General features: G+C 41.4%; 1 protein-coding gene across 2 annotated transcripts; it reads left to right on the forward strand.

Moving 5' to 3' along the window:
• The first annotated feature begins 155 nt into the window (after positions 1 to 155).
• Positions 156 to 24,690, forward strand: ssh2b (slingshot protein phosphatase 2b). 2 transcript variants are annotated; one of them, XM_037748540.1, is made up of 15 exons: positions 156 to 416; positions 6,834 to 6,874; positions 14,914 to 15,026; positions 15,168 to 15,232; positions 15,318 to 15,439; positions 15,531 to 15,596; positions 15,716 to 15,781; positions 15,929 to 16,123; positions 16,363 to 16,456; positions 16,980 to 17,108; positions 17,458 to 17,504; positions 17,698 to 17,844; positions 17,972 to 18,172; positions 19,078 to 20,107; positions 20,394 to 24,690. In XM_037748540.1, exons 1-15 carry the CDS (start codon positions 354 to 356, stop codon positions 21,672 to 21,674), a joined length of 3,660 nt encoding a protein of 1,219 aa, XP_037604468.1. In that variant the 5' UTR covers positions 156 to 353; the 3' UTR covers positions 21,675 to 24,690. The 2 variants fall into 2 exon arrangements, with proteins under 2 accessions (XP_037604468.1, XP_037604467.1); XM_037748539.1 differs by lacking the exons at positions 156 to 416; positions 6,834 to 6,874 and adding an exon at positions 12,421 to 12,926.
• Positions 24,691 to 24,837: the final 147 nt, after the last annotated feature.

Genomic DNA, 24,837 nt, shown 5'->3' on the forward strand with positions numbered 1-24,837 from the left:
TTTACTCCTCTTTTTTAACATGATTCACCACTAAATCAGTAGCAGCAGGCTCATTGTTTGACTAAGAGACACTACTCATATAGCTGCTTTGTTTACGTCCAGCACACACAGGGTTAATGGGGATTGACAAGCTAGGGGCTAGTTGCGCATGTGCAGGAGGTCTCTGACAGAGGAAACAGCCGGGGAGTAGTCAAACAGTCACCGATCAGAGAGAGAGAAAGAGAGAGGACAAATCGAGAGGAAGACCCAACAACCCGGGTTCAGCTGGGCTTTTATTTCTGCACCCTCAAAATCACATTATGCTCGTCTGGTCGCTGTCGCTTCATCTCAGGTGTCCGCTTCCCGGTCGCTGAATGGCGCTGGTTACCGTGCAGCGATCACCGACCCCCAGCACCAGCTCCAGCCCCTGCGTCTCGGTAAGAGTCGCCTTTTAGATTGAACACTACCACCACCAACACCACCATCAAACCACCACCAAAGCCCAGCTCTCTTGGCTATTAAACAGGTTTTTTGGCTTCATTTCCGCTGTCTTTTTACTGTCATAAGTGCCTTGCCTTTGTACTTCTGCGCATGCGTGGACATATATGCTCATCATTTCTCAGTTAACGTTCATTATTTCCTGGTGTAACTGTTTTATTATTATTATACTGCTGTGTGAAAAGGCGGCGTCGTTATAGCAACGTTAACGATCCCCCCTTCTGTTGTCATGGTTTCCTGTATGTAACCGTTACATTCCCGTCAGTTCAAAGGTTCAATTGTTAGTTTACAGTACTTGTCCAAGATAAAGAGAAACTCTTACGACTTTTAATGGATAGTGTGGTGACAAATTGTTTTGCAGCTCGTCAATGTGACAGCAAATTAGCTTACTAACGGGTTGTAGTCTTGTGTTTGCGCAGGTGTAGTTTATAGCTACCTACTAAAGAAATATGTCACGCACTTCCGGTCGTAATAAACGCCTTGCGACTTTTTTTTTAATTTATTTTTTTTTAATAGTTTTTATTTCAAACTGTCAGTATACACAGTAACAGTAATATAATAATAATAATAATAATAATAATAATAATAATAAAACAGTAATATTTCATTATTAGTGAAAACATTAAAAAAAGCCATAAAACATAAAAAGGACAACAGAAATGAAACACATCCAACATAAAATATATGAAAAGGAAAAACATGCAAGAGTATGACAATATATTGCATACATTCATTGTTTTCATAGTTTTTTTTGTTTTGTGATGAATAAATCATTAACACATATTGTTCCATTTCCTTCATAAATCTGAAGAAATTTTGCCTTTTTTTTCTGGTAAATTTACATTTGTGAATATCACACCTTTTTTTAGCGTCCTTGTGACTTGTAACATCCTCACTGGATGTTTTTTGTTTTGCATGTGTCATGTTCCACATTATATAAGCACTTTAAATACCTTGAAATGGTGCTTTTTTTATGAATTGTTTACCCCCATTCATACATTGTTTGTTGAAGTATGCCTTCCCAAACGTCCCCAAAATGCAATTTGGATATTTTAATGACAAGATTAATGCAGAGTGTTATTTATCTCCTTCTTGATCAGTTGCAATACACGGTAATTTTATTTTTTTTTCTCGGTCAGAAGATACCAAAGCAAACAAACTACCTGTTAACTTTGCAGTGAGATTTTTTCTGACGCTGCAGGTTCAGCAAGTGTGAGAGGATTTTTGATCTAAGAATTTTTATTTATTTATTTATCATTTTTGCTTTGATTCCTTTTTAATTTTCAGAGATAAAACGTCTTCCCCTCTGCAGATCTCATAATGTTGGTTTATAATGTACTCTTGCGCATTGTTGTGTGCTGTCTTGGTGTGTAAACACGGTTGTGGACGTGTCTCTTTGTCTCTGTCTGTCTGTCTCCTCCCCAAGTGTTCTGTACCTGCCTACCTCTCTCTCTTCCTGTCTCTTTCTATATGTATGTGTGGTGGTTTTCCTGTTGATAGTCTGTCTTGTTTCTACTGAAGCAGGGAACCCCACCAGACAAGCAGGAAGTGATATAAAAGCTCTCTGTTTCTAATTCAAGTGTCACACAACTTCACACACTTCCTGTGTCACTATACTGTTGTGTGTGTTGGTGACAGCACGTCTTCAGTTGTCTGCTTTACTTTCCAGTGCTGGTTGATCAGGCAGTGTTATTGTATGTAACTTCTCTCTATGGTGTTAGTTAGCAGTGGTAGAAGAAGTACTCAGATGTTATGGTTCAGTAAAAGCAGAAGTACCACAGTGTATAAGTAAAACTTCTGCATTCAAAAGTTTCTTTGCTAAAAGTACAAAAGTATTAGCATCAAAATATTTGGGCTGACCCGAATGCTTCGAAAGCTTCGGCCGTTGCCATGGTAATCGACCTCCAAATCACTATTCGATTGCTTCGTTTTTTGTTTTGTTTATATGTAAATATGTCAAATAATGTATAAATCCCCAAAATAGCCCATGAAATAAGTAATAATCCCAATGGATATCTCAGATGGATATCGCTGTTTGTTGTATGTAGAGGTGTGTGTGTGTACAGTAGTGTGGCAGTGGCGCTGTCCCGAAGCTTTGAATAGCTTTGAATATTTCTCATCGAAGCTTTGAAGCCCAAAAAATTGGTATTCGGGACAGCCCTACAAAATATACTTAAAGTACCAAAAGTAAAAATACTCATTATGCAGAATGGCACTTTCAAAGTGTTATATTATTATAGAATATTATATTATTCTGTTTTTAATCACTATTCAATACATTTTAATGTTGTAGTTCATCAATGTGGAGACAATTTTAGGTACTTTGTGTACTACTGGGTAGATAAGTAGTGTAGTACTGCATCATATAAGTATAGTATATGTTTTGTTTTTACACCACAAGTTGAACTCATATTGCCTAACCCTACAATAAAATCAGATCAGAAGACTGTTTCATCTGTATCTCTGCTAGTTGGACCCAGTAGAAGATTCAAATGTGTTACTTTCTACCCCCCACTATGTCTCAAATCACAAACTGCAGTTCTTTTTTTTACCAAGAATGTCAGTCATAAGGGACCCTGTCCTTCACACCTTTTACATTCTGAGTAAAACAGGTTATGTGAGCAGACATAATGATAAATGTCTTGCTTTGTAAACACACATTTTAGGTCATTTGTCATCCAGAGCGACTCAAAATATATATAGGAGTGGATGAAACACATTTTTTTAGATTAGATTTCGATTTTTCAGACATCAGTAGCAATCAGTATCAAGGAGTACAACGTCAAAGTAACTCAGTGTTAGCTATAGTTTCTATCCTTTGACTGATCACGTATGTAAGAGATGTGATTTTTAAGCCAGAGAGTCTTTCATCATGACAGGAGTTGTAAAAGTAGAGGAGGAAGATGTGCATATAATTTAGCAAGATGAGGCAGACCGGGGTGGTGAAGGATGTGAAGCATTTTTTGGTGGAAATATGCTTTCAAGTTGCAACCCGCACACACATACAGTGATAACGCATTGCACAGACATGTCTGGTTTCCTGTGTCTTGCTGTCATGTGATGTGTGTGTGAAGTGTTATGTAAAGTCTCATGAGATGCATGTTTTTCTCTCCACCCTCTTTACTCGACCCTTATGTCGAACCTGTTTCAGCCTCACTGGTGTGTGTCTGCTTCGTAATAAGGGTGTTTGTAGAGAAAACACACACATTGTACTTTATATTTTTCATTTACGGGAGAAGCCTTCACTAGTTTTAACCCGGTGACTCTATATGCTGTAACTTGTGACTCCCAGTGCAGCACAGACTTGTCTCCTGTCCTGCAGATCCCGGCCCAGCCCGAACAGTCAGGCTACACATTTCCATAAGCTTTGGAAAAATCCTCTCACATTTTCATGTATGCAAAATCTCAGTGTGTTTTCCAATCTAAACAAAGTTTGGTTGATGTAGGACACAACAGCTGAAACTCTGTCCAATCTAGTGAACTAAAATAAAAACTCCACTACTATATAGTTTACATTACAAATTAATGAATACCGTTTTTACAGAGATTAGGGCTGGGCAATTACGATTTTGGCTTCCAGTGAAAACAAGATAATCCAGATAATTTATTGTTATCTAATTTATTTTTTATTTATTATTCTTATATTATTTATTTAAATACGTAAAAACAACTCGTGTCTGAGTGATTGGTTCTAGTGTATTTTCTATGTATTATACATTTTAGGGCTGTCATTCGATTAAAATATTTAATTGCGATTAATCACATGATTAATCATAGTTAATCACGATTAATCACACATTTTATCTGTTCAAAATGTACCTTAAAGGCAGATTTGTCAAGTATTTAATACTCTTATTAACATGGGAGTGGGCAAATATGTTTGATTTATGCAAATGTATGTATATATTTATTATTGAAAATCAATTAACAACACAAAACAATGACAAATATCGTCCAGAAACCATCACAGGTACTCGTTTGGCATAAAAAAAGATATGCTCAAATCATAACATGGCAAACTCAAGCCCTACAGGCAACAACAGCTGTCAGTGTGTCAGTGTGCTGACTTGACTATGACTTGCCCCAAACTGCATGTGATTATCATAAAGTGGGCATGTCTGTAAAGGGGCGATTCGTAAGTTTGGAGTGCTATTTAGGCTCCTTCGCGACAAGCTAGTATGACATGGTTTCCAATGGATCAATGGAAACAATTTGCATTGGCTACGTCAATCATTGCTGTGCATTCACAGATAATAAAACAATTCTGTGATTTGATTTTTCATCCATATCACCCAACTTCGGTCAGAAACAAACACATCGAGGCACAAGTTCATCTTTTTCGTCTGTGCTCATCAACCTATAATCCACTTCTTTCTTTTATGAAGCGGTTAATGGTTTTGTAATGTTGTTAAGGCGAGCAAAGCCTACAGTGTAAACAAGATAAGTACCAGGCCCTGCGAGATAAATGCCAGGTGTTAATCTGCTTCTAATCCTTAGCCCTTCTCATTTAGCATAGCTTCATATTCCAAAATGTGATTTGAGATTTGTCTGTTACCTCTCTGCTTGTTTTTGTGTGTGAATGTGTTATTCTCTGACCGGCCACACCTTAAAAACAGACTGAGGTCATTTTCCTGGAGAGAGTGCACGAATTGAGTCGAAGCTGAACTCTGCATTCCCTCCTGTCTCTCTGCACCTCTGCTCTCTCTGCTCAGGCAGCGCTGAATACTCTGTTGGATGCTACTTGCACTTTTAATGTGCTTGTGTCTGTATATGTGTGTGTGTGTGCTTGTGAGAATAGAAATACACAAGCTGATCTTTTTGTTTTACCTAACGTAGAATAGTGGGATTTGATTGATTTACATTTTGTCTCACTACTTGTTTGTTTCAAGTGGAAGCTGATTTAATGTTGCTAAAACATGTTTTACATTTTGATTATGAGCCCTCTGGTTTGAAGGTGGGCTTTGCTATAATAGTGATAGCTTTATTGATACTGCGCTTCATTAAAACAGAGTCCTTTCATCATGAAATTAATTGAATTCTGCAAGACCAAAATGATGCTTATACTAACAGTTGGGGTTGCAACTACTGATTATTTTCATTATCGATTAACCTGTTGATTATTTTCTTGATTAATCGATTAGTTGTTTGGTCTATAAAATGTCAGAAAATTATGAAAAATGTCGATCATAGACAGATAGATATTCAGTTTATTGTCATAGAGGAGTAAAAAAAACAGAAAATATTCACATTTAAGAAGCTGGAATCAGAGAATTTTTACTTTATTTTTTTCTTAAAAAAATACTCAAACTGATTAATCAATTATCAAAATAGTTGGTGATTCATTTAATAGTTGGTTACTAATCGATTAATCATTGCAGCTCTACTAACAGCTATTATCTGCTTTACTGTATACAGTATCAGCTATTTCCTTCTATAGCAAAAATAAGTTCTAAGAGGAATATTTTCACATTGCTGCCTAATTAGAGCTTGCATGTTATCTTTTACCATTTCAATAGAGTGCTACACAATTAAGTGATCTAAATTAATTATAAAAACAAATAAAAAATATCTCAATAAAATGTCTAAAAGAGTGTTGGGATTTTGAATATATATGCAATTATAGCAATGCATCAACATCCAAATAATAATATGTTGATTTTAATATGATGTTGTGTCTATAATCTCCAAGCAGGGTTCTACATTAATGTTTTTTTTTTTAACTTGCCTGGTCGGGCAAGTAGATCAGAAATCTACTTGCCCAAAGTACATTTTTACTTGCCCCTATACAAATTGTTTCATTTATTAGTGGTTATCAAATAACAACAAAGATGAAAGTTAATTGTCATGTTTTATCTACCATGCTCTCAGTCTTGCAGCAAACTGCGCAGAGTTTCGCCCACATCCTCTCTAACGCCACCCAACTAAACTCCTGTTTCCAGGATAACTGAAGTGCTCACTTGCACTTCAGATCGTAAACTTTGTACTTACCCGCCGTCATTTTCTCACGAGTGCCTCATCATCGGTACTGTGCATGTGCACCTGTCAACAGAGAAGAGAAAGAAGTTTCAACTTTAGTTTATTTATAGAGCAACTTTTAAAAACAAGTGCTGTACAGTGGTAAAACAACAATACGATATGTAAGAAGGCTCACTCCTTAGCTACTTCCATCATCAGCTGTGGAAAAAAACGTTGTGTTGCTAGATTTACAGTACTAGCCCCCGACGTGGCATTTTACTTTAACAGGGCAAGCAGGCAATCCTTATTGTTGAGCTCCTGCCGAGCTCCGTTGTTAAAAGTGTGTTATTGTACTATACTTACACATTATTGAATGTCATTTTCTCATTTTCTCTCTTTAGGAGTCCGGTAGTGGGGAGGATGGCCGCTCTCAGCCGAGGAGGTAAGATATTGACAGATATTGTGCAGCATCACCTGCTCTGTCTCAGACAAAACTTCATCTTTCCCCTCTGTGACCTCAGCGCAAACAAAAAAAACTCTTCCTGTTTCCCCTCAAAAATGATGTGCGGTGGGATTTTCATAAAGAAGGAGTTTGGATCACAGTGACATTGATCCGGAAATGTAGTGCCAGGCCAAGTATTTAAAGAGACAACAAACATCTGCTGAAGCCTCTGAACAGAGGGCCTGTTATGGTGCTTCCCCTGACCTCTGACCTTGAAATGGCCCGACCTAGACGAACGGGGGGGAGAAAATAGACTTTACGTGAAGGAGCACTTGATGATTAATCATTAAATGTGTCTGTCCCTGCAGGACTTCCTTCCTTTACTTGATACAAAGAGCGTCTGTGCTATTGTCGTGCTATTGTGGGCTCACAATCCTGCGCTGTCCCTTGTTGCCTCCGGCATTGAACTGGAGTTGGAATCTGGTTTATCCTGTTTCACTCAACCACAACTGGTTTTAGTCCACCCGCTATCAGCAATTTCCTCCTACTGCTTACTTTGTTTATTTGTTCTAGACACACATGATACCAGTGGACCGTAGTTGCAGTAACACTCATACTTCCGTCTTTTGTTTTATTTGGCCCTTTATTAACGAATGAAGTCCTCATCATGCATGAGATAATTAACTGTGGTCCGCTAGCTGTCCATTAGAGGGCAGTAGGCTCCCTGTGAGTCCGGTCTGTGTATGTGGGTCAGGGGATCCAGGGGCAGATTGATAGCCCCTCCCAAAGTCAGAGGCCTCTGTGTCTGTCTGCTCATTGGAGCTCTGTGCCATCCAACTGAGAGGGCTTTCTGTATTTGTGCAGCTGGGAGTGAAATCTATATTCACATACTGGGGCTGTGTGTGTGTGTGTGTGTGTTTGCACAGAGATAGGTATCAGATCAGATGTCATTTTGATTTACTGTATTTTCTTAACTAATATTATTTTAAAGGTCTTGTTTCGGAGTCCTAAGAGTACTTGACCCTTATGCTTCCCCTTTCCTACAGACATACACATTTGATTAATTTGACAGTTTCTATGAAAAGCTGGGTTCTCTATGGAACATGTAACACCATGACCTTGTTACTTGTATGGGCATGCCATTACATTTTTTCAAAGGAGCATATACCAATATATGAATATCTAGTTTCTAGGAGCTGGAGCTTTTTGACTTTGAAATACCTGTGTATATTATACGGGTTTATACCGGGCTGCAGAGGTCAGGAGATATTCTAATTTGTTTGCCATCCGAAGTAGGGCTGTGTATTGGCAAGAAACTGGCAATACAGGGGTTACGATTCAATATATTGTGTTATGTAGCGATACTGTAGATATATTGTGATTTTTGTAAATCTTATTATAGGAAAACTGTGTAAAAAGTATAAAGAACACACCACTATACGCATAAAATCATTTATCACAGTCTCTGTAAAATCCAACATCATAGCACTACTTTTTGTGCAATCTGATTGAAGGAATTAACATTTGCCTGTATCAGTAAAAAAAAATAAAAATAAAAAATAATAAAATTGCTTTCAGGATTCTTTAAGTAAACAAACTAAGTAAATAAAAACAGGTGTTACATATATTTACTGTATATACAGACTGTATATATGTTTTTTAATATTAATAAAAAAATGTTTTTTTTAGTGTTAAATCTCCCTTTAAGGTACATTTTGAACAGATTAAAAATGAGCGATTAATTGCAAATTTATCGCAATTAACTATGGACAATCATGCAATTAATCGCGATTAAATATTTGAATAGATTGACAGCCCTAGTATTTAGTATTTTAGTATTTTATTTATATAGTAAGTATTTATTCCCCAAGACCATAAAGCAAATTTGATTTGTTTAACAATTTGTTTTCGGGCCATTACTGTACCATCACAGAATATGGGAGCATCACAAGAGAAGAGCACTTGTATCTTGTCCAAATAGCCACATATTTCTCGTCAAACTAATTGTGATCAACTAACACAGGGACACAGGATTAAACTTGTAATATATTATTCATTTCACTGTGTCTTTAAGTCTAAACTGTAGCTGTAATGTATTCACCACATCCCGATGGTCTGAGGTGTGTTGGCAGAGAGACAAAAAAAAAGGATTCAATAAAAGTGAGCCTGCACACTGAAATACTGAACTAATGTTCCCAACTGCTGACGTCTGTGCCTGTCGTGCTGTAAGAAGCCAGCAGCTGCTGCAGAGCTCATCTCTGACACAGGTAATGACATTCATTCAGGCTGTAATAAGGCTTTAGTGATGCAGTGTGTCTGTCTGCATAAGCGGGGCCTGCTGCAGTGCTGCTGATTAAAGTCATTGACATCAGCAGAATAGTGACATCAGCTGAAGCAGCGACGTCACTGGAGGACCTACAGAGGAGAAATCAGGGAGAAGAAAGAGGAATTTATTATGACGCTTTTTCCTGGTCTTTTATGATTTACATAATTCTTTAGTTGGATGAAAAAAAAATGCACTTATGAATTGTTTTTCTGAATGGTTAGGACATTATTTTGATTTAATAGTCTGTTTTTTTCCTACTCATTTCTTATCGCCTTACAGTTTAGTTTGTGTGCCTCTAAGACTCCCCGATAAATCATTTTCACTCACTCTGATGTAATCTAATATATGTTGTCTGGCATATTGATTAGACTGTAAATAATCAGATTGACTTCCTGTCTGTGCATAATTCATACAAGACTCAACAATTGTGTGTTTGCGTGCTTCAGATCCACAGATAAAGCAAAGTACCGAATAGTTGTGGGTGTGCTGTATTATATATGTGATGTTGTAATCACTAGGGCGACTGTCTGTGTGTTTGTATACGTGGAGACGTAAGAGCAACAGAGGAGTGTCCGGTGTCTGTCTGCATGTAACGACCACATCCTGGCCTTCGCTGCTGGTGATTTGACGGTGTGAATTTCAGCAGTCAAATGAGAGAACAGTAAGGTGGAACTTGAGAGATGGGTTCAACACCACAAACATGTGGGTTGTTGAGAGTCCATGGACAGGATGGGAGAGCAGGGTTATGGCCCAGGACTGTTCCTAGAGAGACCTATAATGGAACCTGTGATGGAAGGCTGTGATGGAGCATGGACAGTTTAACAGGAAACTGATGTGTTGATTGGGTAACCTTCAGATTAAGCAGCTGTTATCAGTCAGTGAAGACCTCCTGATGAGTCTCATTAGTGTATCTTTTGTCTGCGTTATACATTCACAGTGTTTATGCCTACACTTAGGGCTGCTCGATTATGGCAAAAATCATAATCACGATTATTTTGGTCAACATTGAGATCACGATTATTTAACACGATTACTCATTGACTTTGAAACATTTAGAAAGAACATTTTATAGGCTACATTTTAGAGGTAAATGCATCAGTCTGGTGCACTTTGAGAGCAAAATTAAGAGGCTATACTGTATCTATGAAGAATTTTGTGCTCTAGTAAACAATTTAATCATTAACATATTGGTTGTATAGACATGAATGATGATGCCTTGTCTGCTGTATCTCTGTCTCCTTTAATGCTTGACACTGACAGTATTGTTAGAGTGCATACTTTGATATGTTAAACCACTGAGAGGAAGTCAATGTCTGTAACATCATGGAGTTAATCGACCCACTTCATCTTACTACTGAATCACACCACCTGGCGAAGGAGGGTCAAGGTCAAAGGCCGCATATAAGTGTGCAAACAACACACACAGCTCATACATACATACATACATACAGAAAAAACATCCCTGCAGTTGTTGTTTATCCTGTGATATGAATGGACAGTCAGGTGGTGGCCACACATTTACCCCCAGTTTGTTATCTATTCTATGAATCGAAACCACGGGGGATCAACAAGCAGCGTAACCAAGTCTAAGGTTGAGTTTCGAGTTCTTTTTGATTTCTCAACCCTGTTTCCGTTGTTGTTGTTGTTGTGTTGTTGTCGTGCTGTTGCTGGAAGCAGCAGCAGCACATGTAGGTGTCAGGTGTCTCTGACTCTGTTGAGGATTTTCCGTGAAGGCTACAGACCTAGAGTTGGTTACACAACTTTGTCCCAGACAACACAAGTGTGATCAGTGTGTGTGTGGCCCACACTCTCCAGAGGATGCCCCGCTAGGTATGGGGAGTAATTAATGCTTAATCAGGAGAAGTGTTGTCATGGAAGCTAAGTTACCAGGTTTCTGATGCTGTCGTCACAATGAGAAGAGAGAAACGTTTCAGAAAGTTATTGACAAAAATGACCCTATAGCTTGCAACTACAAGACCCTCTCCTGACAAAGAGAGACTATGTCTTTTATATCTGCCGAGATAGAGAACTTATTATTATTTAACGTAAATTAGCTGGATATATTTCATCACCTGCTTTGCGCGTCACTCATTGCACTACATCACTCGCTGCGGCTGTCCGCGGACTTATAAAGGTATTTGTGATGTGTCAAAGACAAACATAATTCCTTCCAAAAGTATTTGCAATTTATTGTATGGGAACTATAGGGCTGTCAAAGTTACCGCGATGTAAACGCAAATTCGTTTTAACGTCACTAATTTCTTTAACTCATTGACGCAATTGATCTTTCGGAGGCTGTAGCGGGCTCAGTTTTAAAGCTAGAGTGAAGATACTGACATCATCAGTACAATGGTTCTTTTTTTTTATCCATTTCCTTTATGACTTTGCAAAAGAATCAATTTTGTTTTCTTACTCAAGAGTAGGGATGTCACGAGAACGGATACTTCGGTAACAAGTCGATGCCAAAATTCTAAAAAAGTGACGGTACTCTTTTTCTACAGTACCGGAGGTACCGTACGATGCCTGTAATAGTCATTGGTAGTGATGTGACAGTGAGGAAAATCTACCCACCGGTTAATAAACTTGTGACAACACCGGTGTCACAAGTGTATTCTGTCAGCATGTTCAGAGTGCTCACTCTGATCATTACCGTCCGGTGTGTCTGGCCTCTCCGGTAGCACTTTTGCTGCGGGGCTACGCTGCGGGGGTCTACCTGACGCCGCTGCTGCGTGCACACCGGCTGTGACGGCTCCATCTGCCTCGCGGCGATTACCTCATTAACTTCATGGTTCCCTTTTAGCATTGGGATTAAACGTGAAATATTGCCAAATAGGTGTGTTTGCTTTTCACTTTGACAACAAATACTCCTGCTACTCTGAGCTGATGGACCAGATGCATTCAAGGTCAGTATGTAGTGTCTGTCGTCTGACTATCGATTGATAACATGCCGCTGATACGCCAAAATGAACAAAATGGGTCAATTATTTGTATTTACTACTTAAAGGCTGCATGCCTCTGTTTTTTGTAATGTTCAAATGTTTTTGATTTATTGTTGTTTTGTTTTGTTTTTTACCGTGGTATCGAATTTGGTATCGAGAATCGTGGAAATTCACTGCTATTGGTATCGACTACTAGATTTCTGGTACCGTGACATCCCTTCTCAAGAGTTCTCTCAATTAAAGTCATGTTTTTGTCAATGGCGGTCATGCCCACCCCATCTTTCACTGTGGCACTAATAACCCCCCATACAGTCCTCGACAGACGGCTGTTGTCAGTGATTGGACCCTGATTGGACCATGTGTGTCTCCTCCCCCTTCCCGCGGCAGCTTTTACCGCAGCCTGCTGCAGACAAACAGTATGACACCGAGCAGATGTTCAGAGACACCTGCTCTCCTCCAGCATGTGCTAAACATGTCTGTCTTTTGCCGTTTCTGAATATATTCTTACCGCGCTTTAAGCCCACCAGAGAGCTTCTGCGTTTTCACAACTACCCTGGCTGTGTGCGGATTGAGCTGACCCCCTCATCCACACTCCAACAGCGACCCATCGATAAATCCAGCCCGCTTCTGTGCGCCCTGCCCCGGCCACCAGAGCAGCGATGCCTCCCGGTGTTGTGACCGCGCCACGGAGCTCCTCAGCCGGCTGCTTCTGCGCCTGCTGCGAGCTAAAGATGAGACCTTATTTCACCGAAAACTCCGTGATCTCTCAGGGGGAAATTTATCAGCTGTAAGTTTACAAAATATTTAACTATGGATTGCAGTTTTGAGGCTTTTGTTTTCTCATTATTGAGATGCTTAATGAAGGATGCTAGAGTCTGATTTAGTTTGTGTATTATCAGAGTGGTTGGACTTGGACAGTCTCCTTATATCCAGTCTTGACACAGGTCATATTCTCATTTCCCCTGCTTTCCAGTACTTGGTTACAATGATCTTGCTATGACAAAGGCATGTGGTTTTCCCATGATGACTTAAAGGAAGGATATGACAGCACAGTGGCTGCAGGAAGAGGCTTCCTTCCCTTTTGCTCCATGTGAAATGTCTGCCAGATGCCATACTCTCATCTGCTCACATGCACTCTCCTCCACCCACCTTTTTTTTTTTTTTATTTTAGATGCATCTTGTGGGGGCACAGCAGGAAAGGCAGGACAGATTGTACAGGAATCAGAGGATGTGATTAATCTGCCAGCTGAGTTGCCTTCAGAGAACAAACGCTGGGAATGAACACTGGCATTTATTGGTTGTTCGTGTGTGTGTTTGATCAACCAAGTCAAGACATAGTTTATTTGTATAAGACTTCTGTCTAGTAGAGTCTGTGTGTGTGTGTGTGTGCATTTACACTTGGTGAAAGAGTGCAAACTGTCCTCTATCACAGGGTAAAAAGGACTGAGGATCCTATAGGATGGCACAACACAGTGTTTGTTGCTGTTGATCCCTCTGTTGGTCTGAGGAGGGCGCAGAGGCTTTTTGCACTTGACAGTGAAGAGTTTCATTGGGAGATAACTATGCTTGCTGACATTCATGCTTTGTGCCTCAGATCCAGTTTTATGTTAATTTTTCACAAAGGGTAGATATTAGAGCTGTCAATGTTAATGTGATAATAATGCGTTAACGCAAATTTGTTTTAACGCCACTAATTTCTTTAAGGCATTAACACAACTTGGGATTTTTAGGTTGTAGCGGGCTCATCTTACTGGTATCATATGAAACTAGAAAAACCTAAGGAACCCATTGGTACCAACCATGTCATACTAACTTACTAACAATTTCATGCCACAGACAGTTAAGTTGTAATTGCCCATAGAGCACAAAGGTAGGTCTGTTGATTCATGTGAAAAAGAGAACTGGACGGTTAAACGGGTGGACAGACTCAATATGTCTTCATCTGTCGGGCCTCCTGTCATTTTAGGAACATGTCCAGTTCAGTTAAGCCAGCACGTTATTGGAACCAGCTGCTGCTTGTTGTAAACTGCACAGCGAAGTGTCCTGAGCTCATAAAGGCACATAAATCTCTCCCATTATTGTTTTGCATACGTTGTTTGTACAGGCTGTTGTGTGTGTTTTCTAAGAAAACACAACATTAAATCACCGTTATTGAAACGCATTCGACAAAATCCCTCATACTCAATATTCAGCAGATGTTTTCATGATGAAGATCGAAAGCTTCTGCTTCATTCGGTTGGGGAATAAAAAGATTCCCACAAAACCAGCAACACTGTCTGCTTTACATGTCTCCACTGTAGCATTAAGAGGACGACACACACAAGTAGTTTAATCTATAAATTGTCATAAAATGATGAAACAAAATTCCCAATCACAATCTTTATCATGCTTGTTTTGTTTGATCAATTGTCCCAAACCAAAAGACATAAAGTTTACTATCATGTAAGATGGAGAAAGGCAGAAAATCCTCCCATTTGAGAAGCTGAGGCTGGAGAATGTTTGGTATTCTTACTTGGAAAAATGACTGAAACTATTAATCGTTTATCCAAATATTTGCTGATTATCTTTCTGTCGATGAACTAATCAGTTAATCCACTAATTATTTCAGCTATACAAACTATACACTTGCACAAAAACACATCTCTTCCTATTCTTTAACTTTTTGTGTTGATTGTAGGGGGAACATCAGTGGAAAAGTCACTTTCCAGGATAAATCTTATTTCTAGTTATGGGTGATTGTCACTGACTTTATTTTTTCTTTTCTATCCGTCCAGCATCAGTGAAAGTTTCCTGACAGTTAAAGGAGCTGCTCTCTTCTTACCTCGAGGAAATGGCTCCTCTCCTTCGTCTGCCTCTCGCTTCTCACAGCTGCGCAGCAAACATGCAGGTGAGGAAAAAAAGGTCTTCCTCAAGAACAACTGACTGATTATTAATAGTGCTGTTGGTCAAAAAACAAAAGAGGCATTTATGCATAACTTCAGTCCTTGACACTTATCCAAGATGTGTTTTATTACTCTCATCTTACCAGGAGACATCCAGCAGCATCTACAAACCATGTTCACTCTCCTCAGACCAGAGGACAACATCAAACTGGTGAGTACACACACACACTATAACGCAAACACAAAGTTCAGTCAATCTGCTGCCAAGACATCAACTGTGTTTTTTCCTGCTCCAGGCGGTCCGTTTGGAGAGCATGCACACTCAGATCACCCGCTACATGGTGGTGGTGTCAACCAATGGCCGTCAAGACACTGAGGAGAGCGTGGTGCTGGGAATGGATTTCCATCCTGTCGATAGGTGAGACAGTAACATACACATACGTATATTTGCCTCGCCTTCCTGTTTGATACTGTGCATAAACATGTAGATGTGTTTTTTCCCCTCCCAGCTCATGTTCTGTAGGGATGGTTCTGCCCTTATGGAGCGACACGCTGATACATCTGGACGGAGATGGGTAAGAAAATCAGTTTTCAACACAGAGCTAACACACATTAAACACCAGGCTGCTAAGATGACTGACTGTGTCTTTTTTTTAATTTCATCTCTCTCTCCTCTGTGTCTTCTTGCTCGCAGGGGTTTCAGTGTGTCAACTGATAACAAGGTTCATGTATTCAAGCCGGTTTCTGTGCAGGCCATGTGGTGAGTCACACTGCATTAATCACACAACTTGGTAGAAACAGATATCCATATCAACCCCTTTTTATTGTTTGCAAGTGTTCATCTTATTGTCTTAAAGCCCGTCCCTGCCGTTTATTTGAAAGTTTATTTTTCATTACTCACTCGCAGGTCGGCCCTACAGTCACTCCATAAAGCATGCGAGGTGGCTCGTTGTCACAACTACTTCCCAGGCAGCTTGTTCCTCACCTGGGTCAGCTACTATCAAAGCAGGGTCTACTCCGACCAGGCACGCATCAATGAGTGGAACACCATGCAAGACTTGCAGTCACACCGCGCTGATTCGCCTGTGCTCTTCTCTGATGCGTACGTATCGATCATATGGAATTTGTTTTTCACTATATCTCTAAATAATATTATCACATTTCTTTATTGTTTGACGACATAAGCATGCAAATACTAAAAGATTAAAAGGTGAAATAAACATTGTACCATAAACTGGTTTGGTCAGGCGTCTCCTCCATATGACATGCTATATGAAGCAATTCTTCATATATGGAAACTGACCTGCACTTAGTTAATTTAATTTGATGGTGTTTCTGCAGACCCACAGGAAGAGAGCTGACAGAGCGTCAGATCAAATCCAGTTTGAGGGAGATCATGATGCAGAAAGACCTTGAGAATGTCACCTGCAAAGAGGTGAGTCAGTGCTTCAGATGCTGGATTTGAAGATGCTCCAAACAGATGAATCCATCAGTGGCCACATTTACGTGCACAAAACATTCCGGTTTTTGCCCTTATTCCGAAAAAGACAATATTCCTACTTAACTGTTTACATGGCTAATGAAAATGAATATTCCACTAATATTCTAGTTTACATGCAGCCGTGCATAGTATGCTCCGATTAACATAACTGGCAGTGTACTTGTTTGTTAATTCAGAATATCCAAACAGAATATGCTGTTTGCTTGACCTGTATCAAATTCAGAATACTGTCATATTTGGAATAATAGTGGAACATTAACGTGCATGTAAACGTAGTCACTGAAATTGCAACAAACTAACTTGAGTTATTGCAACAAATTGGGTCCCTGTTTGAAAAAAATGACATGTTTGAGTTCCTTTTTAGTCGCCAGTATTTAAATGCATATTAGGTTTAGATTTGCTGTTTCAAGATTTTATCTTTGTGTTTGTCTCCTCTCTGGCTGGGTGTGTGTCGTAGATCCGAACAGAGCTGGAAATGCACATGACGTGCAACCTGCGAGAGTTCAAGGAGTACATTGACAACGAGATGATAGTCATTCTGGGCCAGATGGACAGTCCTACGGAGATCTTTGATCACGTCTTCCTGGTAGGTTGCCTCGGAACACCTCCGGATGTACCATTGCCGCATCTGGCAACAGTGTTGGTCTCATCACACTGAAGGATGAAGAACTGCCACAACAGCTAGATCACAAAGTAATAAGAACACTTAAGAATAGAGTAAAATGTGTGAACACTGGTTGTACGTGAGGCTTAACCCACGTCTGGGGAATCTGGTAAATTATGAGATTGTCTTGTGTAATTGAAAATTGAAAGTACTTTGTTCTAGTTTGGAGTGCACATTGGATGCTGGGCATGTCTTGCAACAGGATTTAAGCATTATGAAAAGCTCAGTTGAAGGCTCTGAACCAGTCTGAGGATTGTTTTGTTTCCTACAGGGATCTGAGTGGAATGCATCCAATTTGGAGGAGCTGCAGAAGAGCGGGTAAGGAGGGGGGACAAAAACAACAACACAAGCTGCACTGAAGTCAATAAAGACATAAAGTATCATATGATGAGACCCTTACAATCATTTTGTTCGAAAAAAATAAAATGTTCTTCAATCTGTTATCCAAACAGACTGCACGTCCAATCATCTCTCTCATCTTCTTCTAATCTTTCCTCTCATTGTCACTCAGGGTTCAGTACATCCTGAATGTAACGAGGGAGATCGATAACTTCTTCCCCGGTGTGTTTGAGTACCACAACATCCGTGTGTACGACGAGGAGGCCACTGACCTGCTTGCTTATTGGAACGACACCTACAAGTTTATATCTAGAGCCAAGTGAGTTTCTGATAACTGTTTTTTTTCTCTGACCTGCTCATCTTGTGAGGGCGGTGTCTGTTCTCCTTACAGAACTGTTGACAATGATAGGCTGATATGTCTGCTTGATTCTTCAAACGTGCTCCAGGAAAGCCGGAGCCAAGTGCCTGGTGCACTGTAAAATGGGCATAAGTCGCTCCGCAGCCACCGTGATCGCGTACGCCATGAAGGAGTACGGCTGGGATCTGGAAAAAGCCTTCGATTACGTCAAGGAGCGTCGAGCTGTGACCAAACCCAACCCCTCTTTTATGAGACAGCTGGAGGAGTATCAGGGCATACTGCTGGCCAGGTACCCACATAAACACACGTGTATATTTCATGTGGATTTGTGGTTGTAGCATAACGCCAACACTGCGTGGACTGCATGTTTTTCTCAGGCTAATGAAATAAAACTATCCATCAGAATGAAACAGAAAGGCACACACACAGCTGAACTACTTCTCCTTTTAGCTCTAGTCTGTTCTCCACCAACTGAAGTAAAATGTCTCTCTAGGCCCTGATCAGACAGAGCGTGTTTTGCAGTTTGCTGCTGTCTTTTTTTTTTAAATTGTTGCTAGGCAACCACCGAATTAGTGCTAACGTTCGCTTACCACAAACCATGAAAAGTATGCTACCTCATAGTTAACAGTTTAAATGAATGAAAACAACTTACCCGAAATTTTAAGTACCGCACTAATCTGCCTCCTGCTGTTTGTATTCAGATCATGGTAACTACAGTTGGTAAAGTCATAAAGCTCCAGGTATCCAGCAACAGTCAGCACAATCAGAAAATTACATTGGATGCTTTTTTTATCAGTTGAGTTTTTATTAACTTGAGGCATTCAGGGCGCACCTGCAAAAACGAGGGGCGTATAGAGCAGAAAAATGTGACAACGACGCAAAAGCAGCGCGCAAAATGCTTCACTCTCATCGAGAACAATTACAACAATTACAAAAAGCCGGCCCAGGCTGCTAAAACGCAATCTGTCTGATCGGGGCCTTAGCTGTTAAATGCTCCACTATGTTCACCAGCTAGTCGCTATCTTTGTGTGTCTGCTATTTGAAGCTGAGCAGGTAGCGTACACTTGGCTTCTCACTGAAAAACAGCTGCAGCTGTAAATGAGGCTGAGTGAAGCTGAGTATGGTGGCTGGAAAACCAAAACAAAAAATGAATTCTTTTTTGTTGTGCCATGTTTCTTCCCATCCCTCCTACAGCAGGCAGAGGCACAACAAACTGTGGCGTTCTCACTCCGACAGCGACCTGTCTGAGCACCATGAGCCGCTGTCTAAGTCTCACGCCCAACCGCACAGCCTGGGTCGCTCCGACCCCCATAACCAGGCCGGCAGTGCGTCCGGTCCCTCTGTGAAAGAACTGCTGGATTCACTGGGATCTTCGACCATCACTGGCAAAGCAACGCACTCCGCTAGCCAGCCTGATACTGGCATCCACTCCAAGCAGTTCAGCTCTTCATCCTTTGAGGGGGTGGCAGCTCTATCAGGCGGCAATGCTGAAGCTCCTTCTCATTCTGCTGTAGTCCAAATCAGCCAGTTGGACTCCCTGTGTCCCGAGTCCACAGCTGGCTCTGTGTCTCCGTTATCTCCTCCATTATCTCCTCCGCTCTCTAACGGCCTATGTGACGCTGAGGAGCAGCCCTCATCACCTCCTCTCTCCCAGCCAAGGGCCGCCACTGTGGTGCCTGAGCCTCAAAAGACAGACATGGTTACTGTTGCGCAGAGTGTTTTAGTGGACCAGCCTCAGTCGCCTCCATCCTTTCACCACCTCCCCCTCTCCCCTGCTCCATCCCCAACTCCCGTCTGCACGGATGAAGTCATCAAACCGCAGTCCTGCTCTCCGCCCGTGATAAAACCGATGCTGGCGTCAGTGCCTGAGCCCATGACGACACAAACACCAAGCACACAACAGGCCGGACCCCAGTGTGTGTCTGCACCAGTGCCTGTCAAACAAACAGACTGTGACCAACAGATGTGTGGCTTGACTTTGGACGGTTTAGCAGCACATCCTCCCTCCGCTAGTGATTTTATCAGCCACCCCAGTGCCATTCCACAAGACAACGAGGTGTTGTTCGGCCACAGCGCGGATCACATCAACTTTTTCAGTGCCAGAGAAAAGTTCAAGGGAATGAGTCAAGATGGTAAAACTCAGCTGAAGAGTTGTGGCAAGGAACATCCACCACTGCCTCAGGAGGTCTCCACTAGTGAGGGGAAGGAGGAGGAGAAAACGAAGGTAAGGTTACTGCTTGTAGCAAAACTACTGCACACTTCTTTCCATTGCAGACACCCAGATTACTGTCTAAGCTTTTGGTCACATAGACTTTCTTCAGAGCATCTCTCAGGCTCTGTTTAGCTGTTGTTTTCATGAGTCCAAGGCGCCACCTAGTGGCAAAAGGAGTAGAGTATCTGTCACATCAGAATCCATTTTACTTACTAATGTTTTTTTGAATAACTTTATGGATATATGAAAACTTTTGTTCGTCCTTTAAACTGAATTATCTTCCCTCTTCTCTTTGTAGGAAATGACTGACCCTGTGCAGGTCACAGGACTGAAGCCTGCAGAGCACATAGAGCCTCAGGGCCCCCAAGAGCAGGAAGTGAGGAAGTCGAGGCAGGAAGTGGAGGATGGAGACGTTTTATCACAGGGGGAAACCGAGAATGTTAAAGAGGAACAGGGAAACAAAGAAGAGGAGGAGGCTCCTGCTCGTCTCTACAGCGATTGGACGAGGGGGTCCGTGCGGCGCGTCACTCGACAGCTGGAGCAAAGAATGAAACAGGAGCACGAGACTCCGTCGCCCTCCTCATCCCCACCGTCCCTCTCCGGCAGCTCCTCCTCCTGCTCTCAGCAGCGTCCACCCAGCGTGTCAATGTCTAGTCTGCAGGATGCATCAGTGTCAGAAGGTAGCAATGTGCAGGAAGAGCAGGAGGAGGATGATGATGATGATGAGTTTGGACCAATTAAAAGGGAGAGTGGGGATGTAGTTGAGATGGGGGCACTAGAAAATAATGAAGGAAGCACAAAAGCACACAAACTCCAGCCTGCTGATACTAGGTCGTTCTCTACCTCTTCTTCTCTCCACCGCTCTGCCCATTCTCCCTTCGCCTCTGTGAACTTCCTGTGTTTGGAGGGCGTGACAGATTTGGAGTCGGGCACAGACTGGGACTGCACCACAGAGGGACCTCACAGTGACATTATCATGAGGGAGACGTGGGAGACTTTGTGCGAGCTGGGTGCCTTCCTGCAGCAGGTAAGCATGGACGGAGCTGGCAGGACCAGGTGTGCGGACCAGGTTTTTGGCCTCAGTGCCGCAACCACTCAGAATCGAGGCAGCGACGTCCAGAAGAGGGTCAGAGAGGTGGAAGCGAGGATTCGCCAGGCGGGACTGACCCCTCCTTCAATGATGAAGCGCTCAGCCTCTCTGGCCAAACTGGGCTGCCTGGAGCTGCTTGCCAACGACCTGAGCGAGTGGGAGTTCAGCCGCTCCTCCGTCGCTCCGTCCTCTGCAGAACCTCTGATCCACACAGCCAACGACGAGTCCAAGAAGCAGCGGGTCCACAACTCTCCTTCCTCCGCCGGCCAGCAGCCAGAAGACCTCGGAACTGGTGCGGAGAGGCTTTCTGAAGCCGGAGATGTCTCTCCACCATCCAATCCGCAGAGAGTAGAGCTCCAAAACTCTGACCACAATTCTCTGCATCTGCCTGGGCTGATACTGATGGCAACAAGGCAGCAATATGGAAGGACTCACCCTCTGAGGCGGCTTAAGAAAAGAACTGCCAGTACCCTTTACCACACCATGTAACCCTCATCGTGTGTGTGTGTCGGTGTGAGAGAGAGAGAGAGAGAGAGAGAGAGAGAGAGAGGGATCATGCACACCTGTGAGAATTGAAGTGCATAGAGAGGCAAAGTCCCGCCCCCTTCCGGTGGTCCACCATGGAACCTTATTTCAGAAAAAATATGAACAGTAGTCGGCGGCGAGAGACAAATATTTTTTTGATCCCGTTTGAATTGCACCATGAATCAGACATATAATGTTTGATGATTTAAAAACATAATTTTGCAAGTCAAGAAGGTCGCAGTTTGTTGTAAATCTGTTGAAGTGTAAGACGTGAGTGAAAGTACATAATTAGAAAGATTACACACCCAAAAGCGACGTCTCTCTCACTGAAATTACGATGCCTGTGTGTTTCGTACTGGGATGTGCTCACACCAGCAACCGGTCTCGCTTGTTCTTTCACTTCCCAGCAGATAAAAAGCCCAGGAGTCGCTCAATAAAACACATCAGGTCAGATAACGTTTCATTTGTGCGTGGAACGTACTGTAGCTAAGTTAAACTAAATGATACTACGACAAACCTACAACAAATTGCGACTTTCTTGACGTGCAAAAAAAATATTTTGGGGTCCTCCGGAAGGGGAGGGACTTCGCCTCTCTATAATGTTGGATTTATTCAGCAAAACAAACCAATGCCTCTTGCCTTAAAGGATGTGTTTCTGTACATGTTTTCCCTGCAGATCTGCTGAGGGCCTCAGTGAAATACGAGTTCCCAGTGCAAGAACAGTGACAAGGCTATGAAGGGTCCGGTCAGTTGAAATTAAAACTATGAATCAAATTGGGAAAAAAAGCGCTGTGTAGTATGAAACACTCTCAGAAGCAGCAGAAAACAATCATCAGAAAATGAGTAAGTTGTCTCAAATGTTAATATGCCTGAGCCTGCACATATTGGCCCAATCCCAAATCTCCACACTCACAGACTCACTGACTTTGAGGCGCATTCCCGCAAAGTCCGTGAGGGTTTAGGGCTGTCCCACTGTCAAATCGTCAAGTCCTTGAGGGCCTCCTCTCGCAGACAATTTGAGCCCTTTATGAACACTTTCTGTAAGTCTGCATTTCTGCAGACTTCACCTGAGGAAATTACCCAAAATTCATAGCTTTGTGACATTAAATATGGGGTTAGAAGGGGGAAAAAAAGGTAAACAAAAAGGACAGCACATTTGTGTTCAGCCTGGCATATAAAATTTACACAGAAGCATTAACATTAAGGATTTAAGATGGAACATTAAAAAAAAGTGAAATCAGAGGAATGTAATCATAGGCTGTATTACACACCTGGTTTATTCATCAACCAGTTCTTTTAATTTTACTTAAGTAATTTTATTATTTGACAATTGGGCTACCTCTCCTCTCGTAAGGCAAGAGCCTGAAAGACGTCCAAATCAGGCAGTAAAAATAAAAACCCACCATCGTCAAGGTAACGTGATATATTGCAGCAAAGTGCAGTCCCATTCATATTTATACCATTTCAAACCCTTGCAGCCTCTCACACTCATTTACCAGGTGACGTCAGTCAAGTCCCTGAGGGTTCAGGGCTTATATCCTTAGGGGGGTACATTGGGATTGGGCCGTCCACTCTTCACATCATTGCTGGTTCCTCCATCATGAACTTGATATTAGGTTGATCGCTGTTGGTTCATTGAATAGTCCGACCTGATGTTAGGTGGAATGTAGCCTCTGTTTTCCTCTTCTCGTGTCTCTTCATCAATGTATTTGCTGCCAAGAAAAATGAAACAGCTGGTGCAATCTGATAAATTAATCTACACAACATCAATTCAACACTCGGAACAGACTTCTCAAACCTGCAGATTTGGTTCAAAATGATCATTTAAGGCAGCGGTTCTCAAACTGTGGGGCTACGAAATCTTTTTCACTGCAGAAAGTAAACAAATCAACTCTTTATGCGTCCATGGTAGCAATGGTGTTCATTTTAGCGTGAACATTTTTCTTCCTCCAAGAAGGGGAATGACAGAAAAAGTTTGAGAACCACTGATTTAAAAGATAACCTTTGATTCATTTAGAAAATACTGTACTGACAAATAACACCAATCAATGTCACTTCTGCTGTCTGGAGACTGATTTTAATCAGCCGCACATCTAAACACACAAATCACAGACACAAGAACGAACGGTGTATCCAGAGCTGGTGACAGGAACTGAAAATGGCTGCATAGTTGTGCTGAAAAACAAAATGCAAAGAGAAGATGCCTGCTGTTTTTTTTGTTTTTTTTAAATGTTTGTTTTGACTACACAATACCTCAGTAAGTGTGAACCAAATCTGACCTGCATAAACGTCAGCCTCTGGATTCCTGGGATGTCTCCGTCTCAGTCAGAAAACAATTTCAACTTCTCTACTGGATGAACTGAAGTAAACTCGTCTCTCTCGTGTCCTCTCGTTGTTCTGATGCCACTCAAACATTTTCTGTATGTATTGCTGTGTGGGAGAAAGGGGGTAGGTTAGGGGGTTGGGAGTTGAAGGCAAAGTGTATATTTGTGAGTTTCCTGCTTTGTTCTCTTTGGGATGTAAAGGTCTATATTGTGAGTGTTGACATTTTAGGAACCGTACGTGTTTTTATATCCGGTTTGTGTCCGTGCGTGAGTGCGACTGAGTAGCACAACTTTACTACGTGGGTGTGTACTTTTATTATTATTATTTTTTTTAATTAATCTCTTTTGTACACATGTTAGGAGTGTGCCTGTGACTGGCAAGTGAAGCTTCTCTGCAGTCTATCAGAAATGTCTGTACAGGGAGGTCTGTCATACATGCACTTTACTCCCTTTTTCATTTTAATGTGGCTTTTTTTTTTTCTTTTTTTTTTAAATGTATGGTTGCTATTTTTGGGGAGCATGCTTAGGTAGTAGCAGCCGTTGGATATGCGTGTGTATTGTCAAGAACTGATTTTATTGTTTTTATTTTAAACTATCAGTGTAAATATTCTTTTATATCATGTGCTTCAACTGTGACCATTAAACAATGAAAATGATTGAGCCGGTTTTGCTGTGAGTCTGTGTACAGTAATTTAAGTCCATGACAATATACGTTTTTAACAGTTTAGATAAGTTTTTGACATTATTTAGCAGTTATTCTTAGATTGTTTAGTCTATAAAATGTCCAAAAATAGCAAAAAATG

This window comes from Sebastes umbrosus, chromosome 17 (genome assembly GCF_015220745.1).
Source record: "Sebastes umbrosus isolate fSebUmb1 chromosome 17, fSebUmb1.pri, whole genome shotgun sequence".
NCBI lineage: Eukaryota > Metazoa > Chordata > Actinopteri > Perciformes > Sebastidae > Sebastes > Sebastes umbrosus.